Source organism: Aspergillus mulundensis, assembly GCF_003369625.1.
Source record: "Aspergillus mulundensis strain DSM 5745 chromosome Unknown scaffold_0, whole genome shotgun sequence".
NCBI classification, from domain to species: domain Eukaryota; kingdom Fungi; phylum Ascomycota; class Eurotiomycetes; order Eurotiales; family Aspergillaceae; genus Aspergillus; species Aspergillus mulundensis.
Window position 1 is genome coordinate 1,619,243 of NW_020797888.1, and position 22,433 is coordinate 1,641,675.

Genomic DNA, 22,433 nt, shown 5'->3' on the forward strand with positions numbered 1-22,433 from the left:
CATGAATAACAGAAAAGACAGACATGAGAGACATAACAACGAACGATTCAACTAAACTAACAGCCGGCAATTTAGCAATGAAATACTCTCGACCGAAATCAAGCAATAACATCTTCGCCTAGCCTCGGGGCCCCCCCCTTCCAATCAAGGCGTTCATAATAGCGGAAAACCAAGTCATAACCGTGTAGATCATGGACAATGCGGTCCACCCGCCTGTATCCTTCAACATTTTCTCCCTTCGAGACACGACGGGCTGCCTGGCGCTCGATATAGCGAGCTTCCTTGCTAATATCCCAGTCGCCATCAATTCCAGGCTTTGCTTCAAACACCGTGACAGTAAAACGGCCGGGTTTGAAGATGTTCACTACTTGCTGAATGATATCCGCGGAAGTCTTACCGTTCTGCGAGTGCGGAACGTTGGTCTCAAAGGACGCGTACGAACAGTGAGGCTCCGGCGTCACGTGAACAGTAAAGTAGTGAGTGCCCTTGCCTCCATTGGGAGAAGGTATCACACCATTCGCGGAGAACCCACACGGGGTAAAAAGATAAGCGTCAATTCGTGACTCGGGGAACGTGTCCTTTGGGTATACATCCGACAGACCGCAGGACTCGGAAACCACAGTACCAAGAGCGTGACCTTCGGTGGTGAGCTCCGGAGGCAGAATCCCGCTACCCTGAGAGGATGAGACTTCATCAACCTCGAGGTCGGAGCCATTGCTGAACACGTCCACATGGTCATCCTTCTCAAAGTTGCTGTATCGCTTCTCAGCAACACTAGTGGCGTGGTCCAGATAGAACTGCTTGGCGCCCTCTTCGTCCAGGTCAGTCATCAACACCTCGAGAGTCTCATCTGAAGCTTCATCCTGCGCACCCATGTCCAAGTCAGAGCGATCGGGAAGCTGAATGAACTTGGTCTCGGTAACTTCGTCGTCCGAGTCCGCAGGTGGGGTAGCAGGAGGCGTAAGCAGAGTGTTGGGCTCAGTAAGGTATAAGTACCAATGCTCCCCGTTCATCTTGCCAATCATGTAGGCGCTGCCATTCAGGAAGAGCCTGTCCATAGACCGAACCTCGTCTCTCCAGCTGCGGTGAGGTCCACGCTGACGGTCGGGGAACAGGAAGTTCTTGCGACTGTAGAATACGCGGTAGGGAGCGGCCGCAACGGTAATGCCTCGAGACGGTGGAGCAGTGGACTTGGGAAAGCCACCGTGCATGGCAGCTATTTCCAGAATGCGGGGAAGACCGGAGAGCAGAGTCGTGGTGCCGCATGTCTTGAGAATCAACTTGTGTGGCCAGACGAACATGCTAGATTCCGAGAGGAGATAGGCATCCACGTCATCGGACGACACAATAGACAACACCTGGCAATTGACAATGTCCAGCATCTCCTTCCAAACATCCTCTGAGACCGCCTTCAAGCCAAGGGGATTCGAAGGACCCAGGTCCTTTGGAGACGCGGCAAACCAAACCTCCAGAAGTTTCTCAGGGCCTGCACAGTCAGCCACATTCCAGTGCATCAGAATGAGCGCAACATACCTTCGAAGGCGTTGGTGGAGTCTAGATCCTGGGCAGCCTCATGGTTAATTGTCAAGGATGGCGTCGCATTAAACGAGGACGGCGAGTGCGTGTAGTGCTGAGGAATGAGGTTGACCATCTCTTAGTTGGTGGTAGCCGAAGCTTTTGATCTATCTTGAGACTGCTGCCGGCGATTTATTGAGATGATTTGTGTAGCGCTCGATCGTAGACAAAAGCCTAGAAGCACTATCTGCGACCCAGACGAACAAGGGGGGGACTGTCCGCCTGTGAAGAGAAGGCCCTGAAGAATCGAGAGCAAGAGGGGCACTCAGCCGATAAAATATATGTCAAGAGGCTCGAAGCGGCGTTAGGGGGGTCGGAACGAGAGCGAAAGAAGGAAGAACCCTCGAGAAAATGGAATGGTGGGCTATGCGTAAGGCCTCGTGCTGAAGATACCGATACCGTGGTAAGTATCGGGTCTAGCAGACGAGGAAATCTGCTCTATAAGAATTGATGGTGGATAAAGAGCGGGAAGAACGTTGGTTTTTGTTGGTGAGGGGTGTTATCTGGGCCTTTATAGGAAAGTCAGTCGCGTGTTCTGAAAGGCAAGTAAAAGAGAAGGCGCAGATGCTCAACACAAGGACAACCTGGGTTGAGCACTCGGTTTGAGAGCTGAAAAGTCGCAGCGACTTACTTCGCGGGCTTGGACAGGAATCGCAGTAGGTCCTCTGAGTTCATGGAAGGCAGAGCAAATTCGAGCTTAAAAGAGCACGATGGAGCGAGACGCCACGGCTGTGAACATCTGAGTATTTGCTCCAGACGAGAAGGGGTGTGAGAATGATTATCAGGTTGAAGCAATCCCAAGTCGGTCAAGAGACGAGAGATTTGGAGAAGAATTGAGGGAAAAAAGAAGGCAGGTCAACGTGGGGTGCACAAAAGCAAGAAGTTGTCGCCGGCGTTGGAATTTGAAGTCTTTTCCTATTTTTATTGTGGGGCTGACCAGTGCCAGCTCCAGTTGGGCGCTGAGGGGTTGATATACCGACGTGCGGCTAACAGGAACAAGATGCCGGTGAGGACGACGAGAAGAAAACGACACGGAGTGAAACGGTATACTGAGCAGCGAGTATAACTACAGGGAACAAGATGCGACTGGATTCGAAGACGAAGACAGACAGCAAAGTCGGTCAGGGAAGTTGGGTCGCCCGCCCAGCCCAGCCCTCACAGGCTCACACGGAGGCCTGCTATGATTGGCAGGCGGTCAGTCGCCGGGAAGAATGACGTCGCCTCCCGCGGTCAGCGCCTTGCTCTCCTCCTACTCGTCCCGTCGGAGGTATACAGACAGATCCAGATTATCGATTATCGAGTCCCAGCTGTCATTCCCAATCCACCCGGCTCTCTCCGCTCCCCGCCGGTAAAAGACCGCCAGTCAGCGTCATTTTCCTGGTGAGCCCACGGCAACCTCTTTACAGCATCTCTAAAATCCCCGCCATCAGGCTTGGTGCCTGAGCGTCCGACTAGGGAATTTCAAATCCCTTTCAGCGCGCCTATCTAAATACGATAGTCAAGCCATGGCCTGTCAGAGAGACACTGAGTCGATATTAATCCAGGCACTCTGTTTCGTGCGTTCGACGCAGAGACCATTTAGAGTCCTTGACGTGCCCAAAAGGATGGTGTATATCCCCATCAGAAAATAGCGACCTCTCCTTTCTCCAAACAGAGCAGTATCCTGAACTGCTTCAGCACGCAAGGCTCGAGGTCTATGAGATAACTTATCCGCTGGAAAATTGAAATTTTTCCATGTGCTTTAAAGTCCCCAGCAACGACAGGTCCATGGGTCCTGGTCAAGGAGCATCCTACCGCGAGTTAATTGACAGTCAAATAGTTTCCTTCACAGTTTAGGCAGACTACGCCATTTTAGTCCAACTGCACTATTATCTTCGTTTACATTTAACACTTCAAACGGGGAAGTGCTCCCGCATGGGGGTCACTGCTGTTGATCCTATTGATGAAGCTGTGACTCTGACTGGGGAAGTATTTGGCCAATATCGGCCTGAGCATGAGGGACACGCTCCAGGATCCCTGACAATGAAGATTACAAGGTAGGTATCTTGTACTAGCACTGCACCGTGTTGAGCTTGGTCAACTGCGGCATGGCAGACAAAGTCCGAGTGGGCTGTTGTTTTTGTTCTTGCTGGCTGTGCGGTTGCAAGCGAGGTGCCCAGTCTGTCTGCTCTAGTTGGCCTACTTCCGCGTTGGATGTTGCTTTGTAAACTATCCCATTCTGCGCAATAACGCCTTTGGTTAGTCTTCATAGCATTGAGACGCCTCGTCAGCCACCACGGGGTACATCTGCGGCGTGAAATACACCGGACGATGTTCGGTGGGGAGACTGAAGTACAAAAAGGTGGAATAAACACGATCTTGACACAATAGACAAAGCAAGTGTCAACAGAGCAGATGATGCGATGCCGGAAGACGAATTCCAGCCTCACAGGACCTTCAGGAGCTTCATGCTGAGCGAGGCAGCGGTAGAGAGTATATCTTACCTGTACATCTGAAACATGGCAATCAGGACAGAAACTCACTCAGACAGAGCCTCCAATCCCGGGACACAGATAATCTCATGACAGACCTACGGCATGCGTCGAAATCATAACCAAGATTCCCGACAGGTCAAGCAAGATATACTTCCTGCCAACCCACTTCATCAGGGCTCCCTGACAAAAGCAACTCGTCTCTGAAATCCCACTTTCACGGACCGCCCCGCCGACTTCCTTCTCGAACTCTCCTTGGCTGTGCGCGAATGCAGCATTCCCACGGCGGTAGCTCAGCAGCAAGTCTGTAGAACGGAGGCTCTGACGGGGCCATCCGGGTAAAGAGATGGGTCGACATGGAATGTTCCCAGACTGATTGTGTGCTTGAACAGGAATGAATCAGAAGGGAACATTCGGATTGCCTCTCATGGTTATGGACAAGAGTCAACCAGCGGAAACACAACTAAAGGGTGTTCCGCCCCCCTGCTTTGTTCAACCCTACCTGTAATATACCGCCAACAGCCTGGCCAGAACACCGATAGGACTGGGACCTTGTTTCCATGTACATTCGGTGATCAGGGATGTGCTATATACTGTCTCAGGACGTCTTTCAATTATCCCGAGACGCGGGTTGCATACGGCACCAGGAAAGCCTCGATGCACGATACGGCTCGGCGCATGATCGCCGAACTAGTATGTTTGGGATTTAAGTCCATTTTCATCCCCGGGTAGATGGACGCGAGGCTCTATTCCGTATTGCACCGGCAGGATATACCTTCCAGCTGCTGGAAGCGAACCCCAATGGGTCAATTCGGCGCAGAAGAGGATCTCATTTGGCCGGTGGTCCTGTTTGCAATCGACGCGGCGTCATCTACGAAGGGTTTGATATTAGGCGAGTTGTACTTATTAGTTGCTGCATTGTCAACGCTGCTACTGACGCGTTACGCGGATATATCTTGTTTCAACCAAGACCTACAGGGCAAGACGAAATCCAAACCGATGTCGTTTTACATGGTATCTTCGATGCACGCATATGAAAAGGTTCATAAAAACATTAGTATTGGAATTGAAAATAGTAATGGTATCATCTTAACCACAGCCCTAGCCGAGGCGGGCCCGGCTCTGTTCTTAAATGGCAAGCCCCATTGACAAGGCTTTCAGATCTATGATTGAACAGCGCCTACTCCAAAATGGCATGCACGACGCCTCCATCCCCAAACTCCGCAATCCTATCCGCCAAGAACGCCCCCAGTTTCCTTTCCAGCCGTTTTTTAATATCATCGCTGACCATTCCAGCCCCATGTCCATTCGTGAGGACGGGTTTCCCTTCTTTCAAAGCCGCCAGAACACCCAGTAGAACATTTAGGACTTTTTCAGCCTCTGGTCGTCGTGCACTCTCTTCCGCAAGACCGTCTTTCAATAGGTTCCCATAGGTAGGCAGATTCGGCAGGATAAGGACGCGGACAGCTTCCGAGCCTCCGACGGCGTGGAGACCAATTATAGCGCCGTAGTGTGCGCCGAAGGGCTTGGACGGGTCGAGGAGGGTTTTTAGGCAGGAGCGGGCGAGGCGGGGTTTGAGGGTGTGTGAGGAGTGCGAGTATTTTGTTGCTATGAGGCCGAGGAGGGAAGCGGAGAGGTCACGAAGGGCAAATTGTTCGGAGAGCTCGGCGGTGCTGCCGAGTTGGCGCGCGATTAAGCAGGTGAGGACCGGGGGGACGAGGGAGGCAATCTGTAGAACTCGTCAGCAATGTCTCGGGGTATGACTGGGTAAGGTACATACATAAGGGTCAACATAGAGAGACTTGTTCTGCACCAATGCCTCAGCCATATGCATGACCTGTGTCAGGACAAAGATGTCTTTCAACCCATGCGTGACCTTTTCTGAGATAAACTGGACAAAGTAAGGTACGAGCTGATGCAACCCCGGATCCTCGCGCAAGCTCGCATACGCAGATGTCCGATACTTCTCGCTCGACTCATCCAGAAACGCATTGCACACTTTCTCAAAGTAGAGCTGCAGTTCCTTGGACAGGACATGCTTGACGAGCGGCTTGACAGCGACGTTCCCATTCCCGCTCATAGCCGCCAGTGTCGCGTTCGCGTTCGGTCCCTTGGACATTAATTCGAGGTTGCGCGAGTCTGCTGCCGTCGGGTTCTGTGGTATAGACGGCTGGACACCTTCAACGGCGAGCCAGTGTGCTAGCAAGACAACATTAACCCTTCACTTGTCCTACTCCAAGTTGTATGTTCGAAGAAAGAAGGAGTACCTACCAGTAAAGTTGATCTCCCTGGGAACCCTCGGCAACGGCGCATTAATTAACTTCTCAAAATCAACCTCCTCATCTTCGACATAGAAAAGCGGCTGGCCGGGCCCTAAGCTCGCCTCGCCAAACTTCAGCGGCCTGGTCGACTCATATCCGTACAGTGGCTCGACGTCTAAAACTCGCAAGGCTAGCGCAATATCCTTCGTCGTGAGCAGTGTGCGGCGGCTGTGGCGCATGAACTTCAGTGCTTCTTCCAGCACCTGCGCGATGCGGTATTCAACGTCACGCGCGAGGTTCTCGGTGACATCATTATTAAGGTTGACGATACCGACGGATTCGGCGACATCGCGAATGTTGTCGGGGTTCCAGACGGACATTTTGTGGGAGGAGGACCTTTATTGATCGAAAGTGAGAGGAGGTGGTGGTGATGGCGGTGACGGATAGAGATCGCTGGGCGAGTCGAGCGATCAGATCGGCGGAGGGGTCGAATCGCAAAAGGCAAAAGGCATTCTGATTTCAAAATGAATGCCAAAAGCCAATAGTTGCGATTTGATGAAGAGGTGTTCTAGATAGAAGCTTGAATTGTCGGGAATCTGATCGGAAGGGCGGCGAGAACCTCGGGCTTATGATGTCCCGGTCACCGTTCAGATCTATACAGAACAGCCTCAAGAGCAAGCAGCAGAATAGATCGAGAGTGCCTAGAATTGAGAGTCTTTCCATATTGCTAATAGCGACTTACAAGTTAAACGTATTTCTTTAGATCTGAGCAAGTCAAAGGCCATCCAATCGACACTTATAAGCCTTTCAACGAAGAAGTTGAGAGCTTTCTTGATTAGAGATTAAATATACAATTAACTAAAAAGGGCTGCAATGGGTCCAACAGAAACAACCAGTCTCGAAATCACTCCTCTCCCGTTTGCCCGTAGTAACAATTCTAAGAGGTATCATAGTAGAAAGAAACGCAAACACAAACAATGACCCCAACCACCTTTCAAGAGCGAAAGAGTCGATACGATTACTCTGCCTTCTGTTCCTCCTTAGGCTCCTCCTTGTGTTCTTCCTTTGGCTCCTCCTTCTTCACCTCCTTAAGAGCAGGAGTCCGCGCAAAACCTTCAAGGTCAGCAGCAGAGCCGCCATAAGCCTTGGGGAACTTCTCCGCCAGGCCGGCAGGGAACTCCTTGGCGAGGTTGGCGCCGTTGGAGATAGGATGGAACTTGCGGGCAGTGTTCTGGTTGACGAACACCTTCATGAGGGCGAACATCCAGCCCATAATGGCAGGGACGTTGACGAAGAACTTCTCGCGCAGAAGCTCCGGGTAAGCGGTGCTGAAGACATCAATGGTCTTCTTGGTCGCCGCCTTGACATTCGGGTTCATGCGGAAAAAGCTCACGTTCAGGTAGTCGTGGACTTGTACCATCTGGTAGGGATCCTCGCCATCGTAGTCGATGACCGAGGTAGCTTGGTCCAGCTTCAATTCCTGAACAGCTAGCTCCATGAGAGCCGCGCGCCACTTGATAAACCTGAAACATTGCTCATTAACAACGGTCTAGCAAAGAAATAAGTGGAGATGAGGCTCTTACTCAGCAACATCGCCAAAAGTCTCATCAAACTTCTTCACAGCACCATAGATATTCCAAGTAACGATCAGATCGCCCTTTCCCTCGCGCTCATAAGTAGTCAGGTATCCCAAACCGCCGAACTTGGCAGCATCATAGCTGCACTTCGACGCATCAGCCAAAGCAATAGGGTCGTTCTCCTTGCGCCAGATCAGAGCCTTGCTGAGCTGGTCCTCGGCAGCCTTGAGGTCGCCGGCGTTCGCTCGGAGGAATTTAATGAGGACGTTGATAGTGGGGATATCGGCCGCGTCGTGCTTCAGGGGCACACCCCACATCTCCTCATGGCCGGCATTGGACAGGATAGTAGGGAGCTTGTCAAAGAGCTGCTCCAGCGCAGGAGTCTTCATGAAATATTCGGGCTTCGAGGGCTCATCTTTCTTCTCGGGCTCGGCCTGGGCTTCGGACTTAGTAGGCTCTGGGGCGGGAGCTGTGGTCGTTTCAGCCGGCGCAGCAGCGGGCTCAGGGGCAGCAGGAGCTGCGGCTTCGGTAGCGCTGGCTACCGCCGTAGGGGCAGGCTCAGTGACAGGTTCTGGCGCAGGCGCAGTCTCAGTAGCGGTGGGTTGCTCGGACTTGGTGGTGTCGGGCTCCTGGACTTGGGGAGCTGGCTGGGCCTGGTCGGGTAGTTTTGCCTGGTCAGCCATGGTAACTAATCGTATTCAAGAGGTGAAAGAAAATATAGGATGGATAGCAAGGATAGATGCGAGGGATGAGATGGAAGAAGAGAAGATTCGAAAAGCGAGGAAGATGCAGGAGCAGTCGGAGAGGAAAAAGACAAACAAACACGACTCCTGGTCCAGGTTTAATAGTGAAATTAGGCGTCGACGATAGCGATTGACTCATGTAACTTTATCTATCAAATCTAGGCCACTTCTTATTTATGACTAGTCTCATCAATTTCGTCGTACGATCGCTCATTCGTGACTTTCACGGCAACATTTCTGCTCATCTCCTGAGTGCCAAGCTGTCATTCTATAGTTAGACCCACGAGCTATATATAGGCGACTGCTATAACGTATGCATCTCTCGATAATTGTGGATTTTTTTTTCGTGTCCTTCGTCGGTGGACAGATTTGTTATTCAGATGAGAACTGTGCTCCGACGTAGAGACTGGAGATCTATCAAGATTATTCAGAAAACAGGAGCAAATCAAGCACATAGATAACACAGTATGCCGAGAAAGACAGACACCTATTCATCACTCATCTCGTCGCCATCATAACTCAAAGCGCTGGGGAATATACAAGGGGAAAGCGGATTTAGACCTCGACATCATCTCATCATCATCATTGAAGGCTCACTTGCCGCCGTTCACATATTGCTGCGGGACCTGCGGCATGGGAGGTGGGACACCCGATCTGGACGCTCCTTCATCCTCGTCCTCGTCCATCTCGTCCAGGTCCTCGTGGTGTCTGTCATGGTCAGCATGTGCCAAGAAAAAAAAAAGCAAGAGGAGACATACGCTAAAAGCTCCTTGATATTCCGCATCTCATAATGCTTCCTCCGCTGCTTCTCGAACTGCCGATGCTTCTCCCGCACCTCCTCGGGCGACAAACGCTCATCTCCGTTTGACTCGGTGCTAGTATCCGCCCCAACGACAACATGCCTGTCACTGCGACCAGACTCACTGCTCAAGCTGCGCGCACGCATGATCCGATCGCCAGCTCCAAGATGTGCGTCCTGCGAAACCTCCTCTTCGGGCTCTCCCAACTCCAGCTCAGGGATATCATCTTCAGAGACCTTATTCTGCGAGGATGAAGCCGACGAGGAACCTTTCTTATCCTTATCAAGCTCATCAACAACAACACCCTGCGCATCGATCAGGCTCTCCTGCGCCTCAGCAAGCCTCATCTCTTCTTCATCCTCGGCGGGATCATAGCGCGGTGCATATGGGGTTTTGGGCTCGTCGATCTTCATCTTCGCCGTCTTTTCTTGCTCCGTGAGGTACAAGTTGGCTTCATCCCACTTGAGGCGGGGTGAAATTTCGTCATGGTGTCCGTGAGCGCTGGCGAGAGAAGTGCGGCGCGAAGAGGCAGATGGGCGGCGACCGGCATTCACAAGGGTGTTTTGCAGGGTGAGCTCTTTGGTGTCTTCGGGTGGCGGTGATGGGGTATGATGCGCGTCGTGCGTAACGTGGAGGAGCTGCTGAGAACTAGAGTTTTTGAGGATACCTACGAGCGCATTAGCGATGTAATAATAAATGCTGCCAATGCATCGCGACGATACTTACCCTTGGGCCTCTTTGGAATCGGTTCGGAGTTCTGCGCCATTTCGGTGTTAAGTGGGGTATGGTCAAGTCACAGAAAGATTGCTTGTTCTACCCTTGTCCGTTCGCAAATGAAACAAACGAATAGAGAATAAGCTGACAGATTCAACAAGAGATCTATAGGCAGGGGAAACGGAAATCTCGAAGGCGCGCGATGACCTGGTTGTGCCTATATACCAGATCCGAGTCAGCTGAAGGTCTAACCACACAGCTGAGGACAGGTCTCACTCACCCTCCTGACAGCGTAAATCGAGTCCTGTAGTCACACTTGGGCAGATGATCAAATGATTAGAAAGAACTTGGACAGTGTCTCAGCCTAAAGAATGCGTGATGACCCAAAGTAGCGCTGTTGGGATCGAAAGAGGCGGGCCAGAGGGAATCTTAAGCCGCACATGTTTGGCTCGTCTGATTTGGCACGTGGGGCGACAATGACGTTGTACACTTGTTATGTAAGCTACTCCTATCTCGAGTACTCTGTAGTTATATTGATGGCTCAAACATCTTTACTGACCTCCTAAAACGCCAACCGGTATAATCGCATGTATCAAAGGGTACTCCTGGTATAGAAGCCAAAGTACCACCCAAGCCAAGCATTGTATGCTGCAACGTATCAATCAACTCGCACTCTTCCGACAGCAAAATTTCAGTACAGCTACAGGTCAAGAACAAAAGACGGTCATAGATACAACTGAAAGTAAGAAAATCACTGCTCCGAGATTAGCGATAAGTGGTAGAACGGAATAGCCAGAGTATAAGGTTGGTATCAAGACGGATAAAAACAAGAAGACGGGACGAATAAAAAGAGTAAAGAACATTAAGCAATGGACTCGAACTCCTCGCGCTCACGAAGCCGGTTCCGCGCGAGCTCGTCTCCCCCATTGGCCGAGAGTTGCATCCAGTGCAGCGCCAGGCACATGGTATGGGGGTCCGATTTGGAGTCCTTATCTCGGCGGTACATCATTTCCGCCTTGAAGGTATCTCTTAAAAGAGTGAGAGGGAAAGTAACTCTGGGGACGAGTTCGGGGTGGGTGAGGTATAGAATGGCCAGCTCTCGTTGAGCAACGGAGTGGCCTTCCTTCGCTGTGATGATCCACATATTGGCCGCATCTTTCAACGGATCAACCGCGCGATGATGCATATCATACATGTGTGGAAGGTGTCGACGAGTAAGTTCTTGAGAGACTATCTCGTCCGCAATCTCCACCATACTATTGCAAACTTCATCCTTCAAGCTGAGAGCAGCCAGGCCGAACTGCAGAAAGGCAGTGCCACTGTCGCTCTTGTTCAGAGTGTCACTTGGGACGAAGGCTGAGATAAATTGAAGATCGCGGAATAGGGTCTTTGGCTTCATGTCGAGAATGATTTCGCGAAGTGTCTCGACTATTTGCTTCTCAGTAGGCACGGAATAGTCTGATGGCCGCGAATCAAAGATTATGGACTCGGCAGGAGGAGATGTCGGAGTGAGCAGTGGGTCCCTTCCAGGTCCGTGGTGAGTATGGAGCTCAGAAAAGCTGCTCCGCGCATCGCGCTTCCTGTGAATCACGGATGTGCGTCTTTGACGAGGCGAACTTTCTATCAAGGGAGACGAGCATTGGTCATCGTTGGCGGTAGTAATTGACGCAATGACTAAGCTTCTGAGATCTCGGAGCGCGTCCAGTTTGACGAAAGGACTCCCGTGACGGGAGAACACGTCGAGGAGACGACGAAAGACCGTACTGTAAGAAAACGGAACAGAAGTTTCCAGGTCAGGAGGGTTTGTGTCTGTAGCATCTCTAGAAGATACATCTGTTGGCTCTCGATTAGGAGGATCAAGTGACCTGCTTCTTCGGGAAGATGGGACGCGGGAAATCGGCGGACGGCTCGCTCGCTCATCACACTGGGCATAGAAACGTTGGATGCGAGATCGTTTTCTCATCTGCGCTTGGATTCTTTTCTGATCTAGTACGCTGCTAAACCAAGCGTCTGTTTCGGTTCCGCAACTCCAGACTGGCGAGCCAAGATCACTAAGCAGTAAGCTAGTCAAGGTGTGCCTTATGTCGTCCAAGAATGCTGCCTTCCCATTTGACTTTCGATCAGTACGTTGTGGTGGTTGTACAACAGTGTCACTGAGCATAGATGGAGGACGAGAGTAGAGACTGGATGCGCTTGGTGCGTAATTAGTATGCGGGGGTGCAGCAGACCAGAAGGTGCTGCAGGAGTCACCAGTGGTTGTAGACGGCGCGCGGTCACCGAGGACGGAAGACGTGTCAGTGCTGCATACTGGGGACCTCCATCTGTCGGAGTCCAGACTTTGGAAAGAGGGCTTAAGGTTCAACTGAGGAGCTTCTTGCCTCGGAGTTTCTGGGGACCGTAGGATAGTGCTGGCGAAAGTGGACGCAGGGTGAGAAGAATCGTCACTAGCCCCGCTAAATGACCGCAAGCTGGAGGTAAGGCCAAAGAAGCCTCGGTTGCTGGAGCCTTCGTACTTGGCTCGCTCTTTGTGGAACAGCTCACTGGCCCATAGGACTGGGGTTTCTGCCATTGTCTCTCCAACCAAGCGGTTGATACTTGTGCCGACCTCGTAGCAAAAACGATGAATTCGCTCTTCCCCTTTGCAGAAGTTGTCGATGTTGTTATGGTCCAGCCATTTTCGAATTAAATCAACCTGTTCATCCGCGAGCTTCGTTGGGCCGGCCTGGCTGCCGGGAGCTTTCATGACGTTCATGATCTGCAACTCGGGTTTTTGTATCAAGCCTCCGCCAAAGGACCTAGCCCCGCCGCGATACCGAGCATCGCTCTGAGCGTACCTGTGGGCGTAGGGCATCGTCTTAAGCGCGAGCGCGACATGCTTGGCTTCTTCGTAGCGTCTGGAGTTTCTCACATCAGTCATGTACCACATTTTGTTCCGGAGCTTCGCCATTGTCTTCATCATATCTTTGACCGTCCTTTGAAGCTGTTGTGTGTGACGGTCAAGGGCAACAAAATCGGCCTCGCAGCGCTCTATGACAGAACTGGATGTCTGGAGCGAACGAACGCAACCAGAATACATAGGCTCCAATATCCAGGAATCATCGGCCAATTGGGTTGTAGAGTTGGTAGCGCTTCGACCGCTTCGGCGGAGCAGCCGAGTAGCGTTCCACCAATAATGTGCGCCAATGAAATCAGACTTCTGGTGGCAGTATGCCATGGCACGGTTGAATCGTTCTTTAAGTGAAATGACACCTGTTTGTGGCGTGCGTCGGGGTAGCTGTAAGCCGTACTCAGCACTGTCGTCCGCATGGCTCTCTTGTATGAGCTTCACGATAGCTGTCTGTAGCGCTTCAAAGTTGTCTTCGGCCCCCAAGGTAGAAGGGCTGCCTTCATCGACGGGAAAGTCTTCCAGAGCACTAGGTTGACTATCTAGGAAAAGGCCCCAGGCAAGTCGCAATCCATCTCGAGAAACGGTAAAGAGTGTCCATTCCTCGGCAGAAGGAGGTTCTAGATGGTTATAGGTATCATGCTCACCTAGGCCAGACAGCTCGAACCTGATCCTATCAGCCTTTGAGCTGGTATTGTTCTCCTGCAGTGAGAAAAAATGTATATCCGTAGGGAAAGAACTTTTGGTGTGCAACGCTCGCCGAGGAGAAAAGGGCACGGTTCCACGGTAGAAGCCTGGTTCAAAGGTAGACAGTCCATGCTTGTCTGGGTGTGATCCAAGAGGCGATAACGAAAGAACCGAGGAAGGCGATTGAGAGCTATACGCCGGAGAAGGAGCACAGGGAAAAAGTGAGTTTAACAACGTAAGGATGTCCGTGTTGGAAAGCATCAAAAACACCGTAGGGGATGATGGCTCATCAGAAAACACTGCAGGAACCGCAAGTGGAATAGTAGTGTCCATGTTGATAGAATCGCCAGTGATACAGTCAAGCATGCCCTCGACATGTTGTCTGACCGTAGGGCGGGCCGTAGGATAAGGTTGCCTAGCGAGGTCAACTCTATTATCATAAACACGAGGTCAAAAACGCACATTGGGCGAAGGACCGCGAGCGCCTGCGTATAAGCTTGGTATCCGACTTGACCAAGCAACTTGTCTCTTGCATTTTTCCTGATGTAGAAATCAAGCAAAAGATCGTGGCCCTAGACCTTGGTTAACAAACGCCAAGTGAAGATGAGGGGTAAAATCTCACCTCGGGGTAGGTGAGAGCCCCGTACAGGAATTTGGGGAAGAACCACTGTCCAAATAAGAAATCCACAAAGCGGTGGCGACAATCCTGGCGGTCGAGTTTCTGGATAATAGCCTTGCTCAGCTGTGCGACTGACCGGGGCAATCCAGCATCTGGGTCATCCAATAATTCAAGCAGTGCATCCACGGTGGAAGCGAAGTATTCCTCGGCAACTTCTGTCCTCAACAAGTCCAGCGGGTCCATGTCATAGCCAGGCGGAGGCTCAATATGTTCAAGAAGGAATGCACCAGTTTGAAGGATGTCCATCAAATAGAGCTCAAATTTAGGTTTCGCTTTCCAATCACTTCCTGTAGCCCACAATGTCAAGACATGGTCGAGTAGAGCAAAGGACCTGCTAGCACCATCGGCAATGAGTTTGGCGCAGATCGAGGACCACGTATCCAAACGGAGCTGCGCCTCCGGGGCCTCCGAATCCAGAGGGGCTGCATAAACATTAAACAGCAAGGTGGATAGGGGGTCCGTCCGCTCAAATGCCAGAACGCGGTCCTTGAACGGGATGCCAGAACCAGGGACGGTTTTCGAGCCCAAACTAGGAACCCTGGAGCGAGAAGTGGCGGGAAACGATTCCGCGCCGACCTCCCAGGAGGAGACTGATGAAGATATCAAAGCGGACAGCTGCATAGGAGTCAAACTGCATAGTTTCTCAAACACGAACTGGGGGTCCATGCGAACGGATTGCAAAATATCAAGGAGGTCGGCCTGTGACTGGGGGCTCAGCTGACGAAAGAAATCCGGGGCTTTGTCCAAGCCAGACTCGCGAGATTTTGGCCAATCTTCCCAGTCATCCGGCTGACGAAGGTGGCGGCGAGCTGCCAGGGAACAAGGCTCCTGGAGATCGATCATTGTGTGATAGAGAGCGATGAAATTGGCCTTGTCATCGTGTTTGAGTCTGTCAACCAACCCTCGCTGAACGGCAGCACCAAGGCGGACCAGGCGCGCCGAGATACCTATTGAGACCTTGGTCGCATGGAGGCGCTGCTCCAGTTTCTTCCTGCGCGCCTGCTTGTGATGGTTCTGGCGGTAACAACCAGCCAGCTCCTCGAAGGAAATCCTGGGGCGCTCCTCCACCTGCACGGGAACGGGTTCCTCAGTAGAGGGCGTTCCATCATCCGAGGAAGTGGGTGTCGAAACATATCTCCAGCTCGAACGGTCCGAGTCTCCAGACTCACCTGTGATGTGACTCGAAGTCGAGCTTGGCGATAGCTGCACATGAGACATGCTGGCAGTCGCGTCAGCACCAGTGGGTGCGGCTTCACATGGTCGGGTCGTCTTAAGAGCGGCGGGGAGCAGGTCTGATAAAAGAGCAGTAAGAAACGTGTTAGGAGTTGGATAATGCGCAGTTGTCGCAGGGAGGAGTTCATGCCCAAAAGCAAGCTTATCGCCAAAAAAGGGGGCCGAAAATCACGCGCAAAATCATAAGGAACGATCAATGAAAAAGCACATACTGCTCACAAAAGCCAGAGGTGACGAGAGACCATCGGATTGGGCATCGAACATGATGTTGTTGCCATGGGCAGTAGTCAGTAGTGGACCGCTTGGCTTGGATGGCTCAGAAAGGGCGGGAGGAGATAACGGGGGTGGTCGATTAGCGTTATCGCATGGCTCCTCTAGAGAGCGCGAACACGACGACGGACGGGTCTCATGAGGGTCTGGACTGGGAGGCAGTCGAGTCGACACGGTGAGAGTCTCCAGGGTGAGGTTGACGCCACAGAAGTAGAGAAAGGGAGGGAGAGGGAGAAGGAGGGAAGGGAAAAGAGAGGGAGGGAGAAGGGATAGAGGGAGAAGCGATGAAACGGGGAATAAGTAAGAAAGAAGGATGGCAGATGGCAGGCAGAGGAGGCTAAAGCAGGGCGGGCTCCTATTGGCAGTGTATACAACCTGAATCCGACCAAGCAGATGGACGGGGTAAACTCCGACTGAGGGCAGGTCAGACTCAGGACAAGACAGCGCGACAAGTGGCGATTTGCTATAGAGCGGGGAGCTGAGCAGATGACATGCAGGCTGGGTTTCTTAAGAAGAAAGCAAGAAGAGAAGAAAGCGAGTTAGTTCATAGGTATGGGGATGCTGCCAACAAATCGAGGGGAGCATATGAGCTGGCAGGCGGTGACTCGAATCGGACGCCTGCATCTTGCTATGCGTGCTATACCGACGCGCTTTCTATACAGAACAGGGCTGCTGAAGGTCCCTACTAGTCCAGGAGCGGATTCCCTTATTCAACTGTTTTCTTCAATGAAAGCGCCCTCGCAAGCTGACGAGTGATGACTGACAATCTCTGGACTGAACAGCTGAACTGGACTGACCCTCCACTGTGCTACGTGAAGAAGTGATGCGTTGGCAGTGCATGCATGAAGGCCTCCCGCCCCTCTGATTTGTCGCCCGCCCTCCTTCCCGCCTCTCGTTGACCACGAGAATCCTTTATCCAGCACTTGAATGCGCTTCTCAGGCCATGTCTTCTCATTCTTGCGCTGAAACAGTGATCGTCTTCGACGAAACATAGTCGCTACTCCGGCTTCTTTTTAGGTTCGATTTGCCCCTTCCAAGGTTCTCCGCCAAACTCAGCTCTACTGTATGCTACCAGATCATCAAGGTGGTGAAATCATATTGTATTAAACGCAAACTGCATGTGTCCCTTGAAATCAACTTCAATCCCGACTCCTCTATGTAGATAGTAAGACTAAATCTGCTCGCATGCGCTCGTTCCTGCAATTCTTCCCCGTTTTCGCATCTGGACCATCGGAATCGGCGGGGTACACTTCACGTCCTGCGCTGTGTGCCCCTCTCCCAACCACCAGGTACCACATACCACCTCTGTGCTAAACTTGCTGGCGCTGCTGACTCAAGCATCGAGGTTTCTGCCATATCTGCCTCGATGCTATACGACTGTTGAATAACGGACAGTCGCCCAAGACACAGCAGTAGACGGTAGTGCCAGCGTTGTTCTGGTAGTATCGCTCAAGGGATAATGATAATAGTGGCGTTTTCAATGTACTGGTCACTATCGCCGTCTGTTGTTTGTCGGACAAATCAGACTCTAGACTACCTGCAGACCCATTTCTTGTCGGCTTCCTTTTGTCCAATCCGCGTCGCAACCGAGTCCAAAGTGTCTTTTAGAGTGTTCTTGGACACCTTTGGAAATCTAATTAGAGTGGTCAGTAATTGGCCTTGTTCATAATCAGACCGCTTCTCGTACCGTTTCTTCAAGACTTCGATCAAGCCGGTCTTGGTTAGATCGCTTCCTTCAACAACGGTCTTGAATTCCCCGAGTTGGTCAGGCGGGAAGTCCCGCTTAGGGTTGCCGGGCGCCCTCTTTCCACTCTGCATAGCCACGAAGGCCGAGTTCCGTGATACCGGGTTCACCGTGTAATAGTTCCATGTCGGACGTTGTCCCAGGCCGTTGACGTTGGTCATTCCAGGCTCTGGAGCCTTGGTGGGCTTGCACCAGTTTGACGACGAGAACGGGTCGATCGGGAATGTAACAGAGGGTAGGATGGTCTCAAGCTTGTAGGCCTGCAGTTCTGGATCGAGTCCCTGATCCTGCCATTTTATGCCGCTGCAGACAGGTTCAAGATCGCCACCCACAAGCAAACGCCGCTTTCCGTTTGCTAGATGATCATCTTCATCGTCGAGGAAACCATCCATGTCCTCGTCGCCATCTTCGCTACCCTCCTCTTCTTCCTCGGAATCCAACTCTTCTCCTTCTTCGGCATCCTCCCATTCTGCTTCAGAGTCGTAGTCATAATTGACCTCAGGCAGCTCACGACGGAATGGGTTTCGCATTAGCTTTGACGCCGCTTCTCTGGACAGATTCTTCGTATAGGTTCCTTGGTATGGCGGCCGGACATCTTCTCCAAACTTCAATGATTTCATGCGCACTTGCTTAAGTGATTCCTGTAGCCTTCGAGCAGCATCCGAGGTTTCTGGCAAGTCACTCAGGCTCTGCATCTGGAACAAAATGTCCCTGACTGACATCTTCTGTTGGCCACGTCTCCTTTTGTACGGCATTAGTTTGAACAGCTCAGATGGTCGGAAGGTCAGTTGTTCAGCTGTTTCGATATTGAAAGACGCGTCAACCTTCTCCTGTAAATGAGCGAGGGCTAGCGCATCCCTTTCGAATCTGTGCGGCGGTGCGAGAGTGGTGTTTGCGTGTAAAAAGAAGTTGGGAAACTCCCGCTGATAGTCAGAGACTTCTCGAGCACTTTTGAACGACCCAGCAGAGATCCCATCACCAGACAACTTCTTTGGCGAGCCGCCAACGGTTGAGGATTGCTCGGTAGGGACCTTGGGTTTCGCGAAAAAAGAGTTTAACTTCATTTGTGCCTGTCAAATGTTAGCAGATTCACTTGACCACTGGGAGAAGAATGATAACTTACCCTCTCCTTCTTCAGTTTCTCTTCGTCTTTCTTTCGCTTCTCTTCTTCCCTAGCGGCTTTCTCCTCGTCCTTGGCCCTCTTTTTCTCCTCTCTCTTCTTTCGCTCCTCTTCTTTCTCTGCATCTCGTTTGCGCTTCTCTTCTTCTTTCTTAGCTCTCTCTTCATCTTTCCTAGCCTTTTCCTCTATCTTCTGACGCTCTTTTGCCTCCTTCTCCTGCTGTTTGGCCTCCTTCTCGGCAGGTGACAACTTTCGCTTTTTAGCAGGCGGGGTGCCCGCCTGAGACTGAGCCTGCCCCATATTGGTAGCAGGCACAGCTAGACTTGCTTCAGTTGTGGTTGTGGCACTGCCTGCCAGTGTGGGGTTATTCAGTGTGCCGTGGCCATGCTTCAAGCCTAGAGAATTTCCTCCATTCTCTTTGTCATCGGCGTATATCGGAGTTGGGTTCAGGGATGGGTTCGGAGCAGCCTGGTCAAAAGCAGGCGTAGTACTAGGCGTATTGTCTTCGTTTGCAGATCGCTTTTGTCCGGGGGACAATTGGTTCGGTTTGGAGGATGGAGGTTGAGCGGGTGGAACTGTGGCTGAAGTTGCAATTAATGTAGATGGAATCGATGGAGATGTTGAGTTGGACTCTGCCATAGAAATTTGCATGCTGTCCATTCTGACGGTGGACGGGGTAGATGAAATGAACTGCTGACGGAAGGTGCAACCAAAGCTCACCCGTGACCCACGCACATAAAATCAAGACAGGCAAACAAAAACGAAGACAGAAAGTAAACAATCAAAACAGGGTGTAATTGATGTCATCAAAGCAATAGTCAAAGAGTGGATGGAGCGTCAATTGAATAGGGACAAGGACATGGGCCGATTCTCGAACAGAACTCGGACGCGTTAATTGGAAGCCACGCGGGTCGCGTAACATCACGTGATCTACTTTGTACGTAGAGGGCAAGACTAACTTGAGACTACGGAGTATAATACTTGGTCATCTAATATCTAACTCAAAAGTAGTTTCTGGCCCGCTCTAGTAATTTATCCCATAATTGTCTGCTCGCAAGGATAAAGACCCGAGCGAACAGCTTACGAACTAGTCCGCATAATAAGACTATAAGGCTCAAGATTGTTATGTAGGTATGAGTATGTATGTACAAGATATTATTAGTAGTAGTGAAGTAGCACTCCTTCAGAAGATGCCAAACTGGAGTCTAGATACCGGTACATGGAGCACATGCGACGATTGGTCGCGCGCTATATCCGAGACGGTACCGGGGCGAGTAACTTAATAGTGGGAATATCCTAGGATCCCGGATGCGATAAGATGCCCTTTTTAATCCATGCCAGTGACCCTGGCCCACACAAACGTGAGATACTGAGTAGAAGGAAGTGATGGGTGAAAGTTGTCGAAGAAAGCAGGAGAGGATGGTGCGGGATATCAATATGCTGAGAAAGGATCGGTACGGTAACAATCGAGCGCTCAAAAAGGGTTCATCCCAGTTAGAGTGAGGGTGTCCCGGTTCGATTTAACCCTAATCGCTCAAATCTGGGTTTGCAACGAATAGCCGCACGTTGGTCATGGAGGTTGTTCGATCATCCACACTACCGCGACGTCGAAGATCGGCCGCCTTTTTAGCCTTCTGCTCAGCCAGAGTAGCGGCACTTGGCGCACCCATCTCCCCGAGGGTATCCTCTTGCTCTGTAGCCTCTGTTGTAGCATCGTCCTTGGCAGCACTTTGCTGCAACTCCTCAGCTTTGTCCTCGGAAACGCCCGGAAGATCCGTCCTTTCGTTCGGCGGCGTGTTACTGCTGCTCGTTGTGTTTCGCTGGTAGCCACTGGGATAACGATGCCCGCTGCCGAGGGAGCTCCGTCCGCTCCCAGTCCGACGATACGGAAAGTCCCTCTCGCTACGTGCGTCGTCTTCGGCATCTCCCACCTCGTTGGCACTAAGTCGAACCGGGACGGTCGCGCCAACAAGCGCAGAAGGAGAGAGATCCGTGACTTTGTTACCATGCTTGCCCTTTCCGCTTCCAAGGGTACTTGCTCGTCCGGCGCCTGCACCGTGGACTTCAAGGTATGCTCGCTTTTTATCTACGAGCTTCTGTTGACGCAACCGGGGATCCTCCGCCTGCGCACGGTCACACCAGACTGTTGCCTTTTGCCTGCGCAAAAGAGCCACATAGCTCATCTGAGAGCCAGCCGATCGCGAGGACGTACTCCGTCGGATATCAGCATTGTTGCCTGTGGAGGTTGTCGAGGTGGTGGCACTGGACAAGCGCCTTGCCAAGGGATTATAAGGAACCGTCATACTGTGCTGCGGAGAAGCCGGTTGCTGTGGGTGGTGTCGGTCATGGCCCGCGTACGGCAAAACATTGGAGGAGGTTGTTCGGTTTCGGCTGTGCGCAAGGGAAGCAACCGAGGGATGTTGAGCCTGCGGATGCGGCTGATACTGTTGTTGCTGATATCCATGGTGACCAAACTGAGGCCCGGAGTGCACAGAGGGAAGGGGTTTTCGCGAGGGCATTTGATGCATCGGCAATCGATAGTCTGTCATGGTGGGCGATTAGAACTGAGCAACGGCCATGTAGGCCCGATCAATGCGGTTGGGCGGAAGGCGGTTTTTGCTTTTTAGCGAGCGGTCGAGATTAAACAGAATAAGATTAATGTTACGGATGCCCCCAGGCCCAGATGTGGTTCGCAACACAACTCGACAGAGACGGACGAGTTAACGGTTCGAAAGTGAGCGGCTGCTGGAGTCGTACGAGTCCCGAATATGCGGACGAAAAGAGCAGAGACAGGGTATGCCTCGCGGGGTGCGCAACGTGCGCTTTAAAAGCACGAGTTGCTGCCGTCAAAGCAAAGCAAGTAGCAAAAGCGATTCGCTCAAAGAGGCTGGGCTGCCCAAGGTCAAGGGGGAGACTGCGAGGCAACGGCGGCTAATTAAGCCACCCTGAGGACACGAACTGGAGGGCCGAAAAATGGCAGTGGTGGTCCTGAGCAAGCAATTGCAAAGCGAGCAAGATAAAATCCCAACCAGCCAAAGGGAAAACCAGGGTTAATTATATAAAACAGGCACGGGCAAGGTATGGAGAGAAGAGGGGAAGGCCGCTGGATAGCGGAGAAAAAGGAACGGGTTGAGACTTGAGAAGAAGCTGAGCGGATGATACTAAGAGGTATCGTATGGTAAATACCCAGCACAGCCACTTGAGCCACATCATAAGACAGCTACTGCTTTATGCCTGTTAGTCATCACAACTCTCGTGGCTGTCACTTTTTGAATCATCGCTCCACAAGCCCACTTGTAGGCACCTTTCTCTGTTTTGGATCCTTTCCATGGATCATAGCACCCATTCTCTGGCTTAGGAATGAAAAACATGTGGCGGTGACTGCGCCACGATCACGTGCAACAGCCTCTTGATAGTAAAATACTGTATCGGAGGCTACTACATCCGCCCCGTGGAGCGTACCTGATTTTCCCTCAAAGTCTCAGCCCGGGTTTTATGTCACTTAATATGATCTCTGCTACTTCTAATCATGACGTTGAACCCCACATCTGTCCGAGAATCCCGGCACCAAAACAGAGAGCGTTACAGACAATCCCGTCCCTTCGCTACTTCGTAGAGGGCAGACTGAAGAGGCAGGGAACAGGGCTCGTGCTCGTATTGACAGCGCAGCTCAGC

At 51.7% G+C, this 22,433-nt stretch overlaps 7 protein-coding genes across 7 annotated transcripts; all 7 read right to left on the bottom strand.

The window, feature by feature from the left end:
* Positions 1-98: 98 nt before the first annotated feature.
* Positions 99-1,651, bottom strand: DSM5745_00461 (adenosylmethionine decarboxylase SPE2; the record flags this gene model as incomplete). Its single annotated transcript, XM_026742477.1, has 2 exons — positions 99-1,486; positions 1,534-1,651. The coding sequence occupies 2 exons, from the start codon at positions 1,649-1,651 to the stop codon at positions 99-101; spliced, it is 1,506 nt and encodes a 501-aa protein (XP_026608322.1).
* Positions 1,652-5,226: 3,575 nt separating this feature from the next.
* DSM5745_00462 (TATA-binding protein-associated factor TAF6) lies at positions 5,227-6,687 on the bottom strand (the record flags this gene model as incomplete). Its single annotated transcript, XM_026742478.1, has 3 exons — positions 5,227-5,775; positions 5,827-6,245; positions 6,318-6,687. The coding sequence occupies 3 exons, from the start codon at positions 6,685-6,687 to the stop codon at positions 5,227-5,229; spliced, it is 1,338 nt and encodes a 445-aa protein (XP_026608323.1).
* A 638-nt stretch (positions 6,688-7,325) lies between these two features.
* Positions 7,326-8,567, bottom strand: sfh5 (CRAL/TRIO domain protein; the record flags this gene model as incomplete). Its single annotated transcript, XM_026742479.1, has 2 exons — positions 7,326-7,830; positions 7,891-8,567. 2 exons carry the CDS (start codon positions 8,565-8,567, stop codon positions 7,326-7,328), a joined length of 1,182 nt encoding a protein of 393 aa, XP_026608324.1.
* A 547-nt stretch (positions 8,568-9,114) lies between these two features.
* On the bottom strand, positions 9,115-10,193 carry DSM5745_00464 (PP1-complex regulatory subunit GLC8; the record flags this gene model as incomplete). The annotated part of the gene is made up of 4 exons (XM_026742480.1): positions 9,115-9,154; positions 9,225-9,335; positions 9,386-10,094; positions 10,154-10,193. 4 exons carry the CDS (start codon positions 10,191-10,193, stop codon positions 9,115-9,117), a joined length of 900 nt encoding a protein of 299 aa, XP_026608325.1.
* An 810-nt stretch (positions 10,194-11,003) lies between these two features.
* Positions 11,004-15,888, bottom strand: DSM5745_00465 (uncharacterized protein; the record flags this gene model as incomplete). Its single annotated transcript, XM_026742481.1, has 4 exons — positions 11,004-14,127; positions 14,175-14,284; positions 14,335-15,683; positions 15,837-15,888. The coding sequence occupies 4 exons, from the start codon at positions 15,886-15,888 to the stop codon at positions 11,004-11,006; spliced, it is 4,635 nt and encodes a 1,544-aa protein (XP_026608326.1).
* A 1,539-nt stretch (positions 15,889-17,427) lies between these two features.
* On the bottom strand, positions 17,428-19,418 carry DSM5745_00466 (putative chromatin assembly factor 1 subunit A; the record flags this gene model as incomplete). The annotated part of the gene is made up of 3 exons (XM_026742482.1): positions 17,428-17,527; positions 17,582-18,708; positions 18,762-19,418. 3 exons carry the CDS (start codon positions 19,416-19,418, stop codon positions 17,428-17,430), a joined length of 1,884 nt encoding a protein of 627 aa, XP_026608327.1.
* Positions 19,419-20,284: 866 nt separating this feature from the next.
* DSM5745_00467 (uncharacterized protein) lies at positions 20,285-21,307 on the bottom strand (the record flags this gene model as incomplete). Its single annotated transcript, XM_026742483.1, has 1 exon — positions 20,285-21,307. One exon carries the CDS (start codon positions 21,305-21,307, stop codon positions 20,285-20,287), a length of 1,023 nt encoding a protein of 340 aa, XP_026608328.1.
* Positions 21,308-22,433: the final 1,126 nt, after the last annotated feature.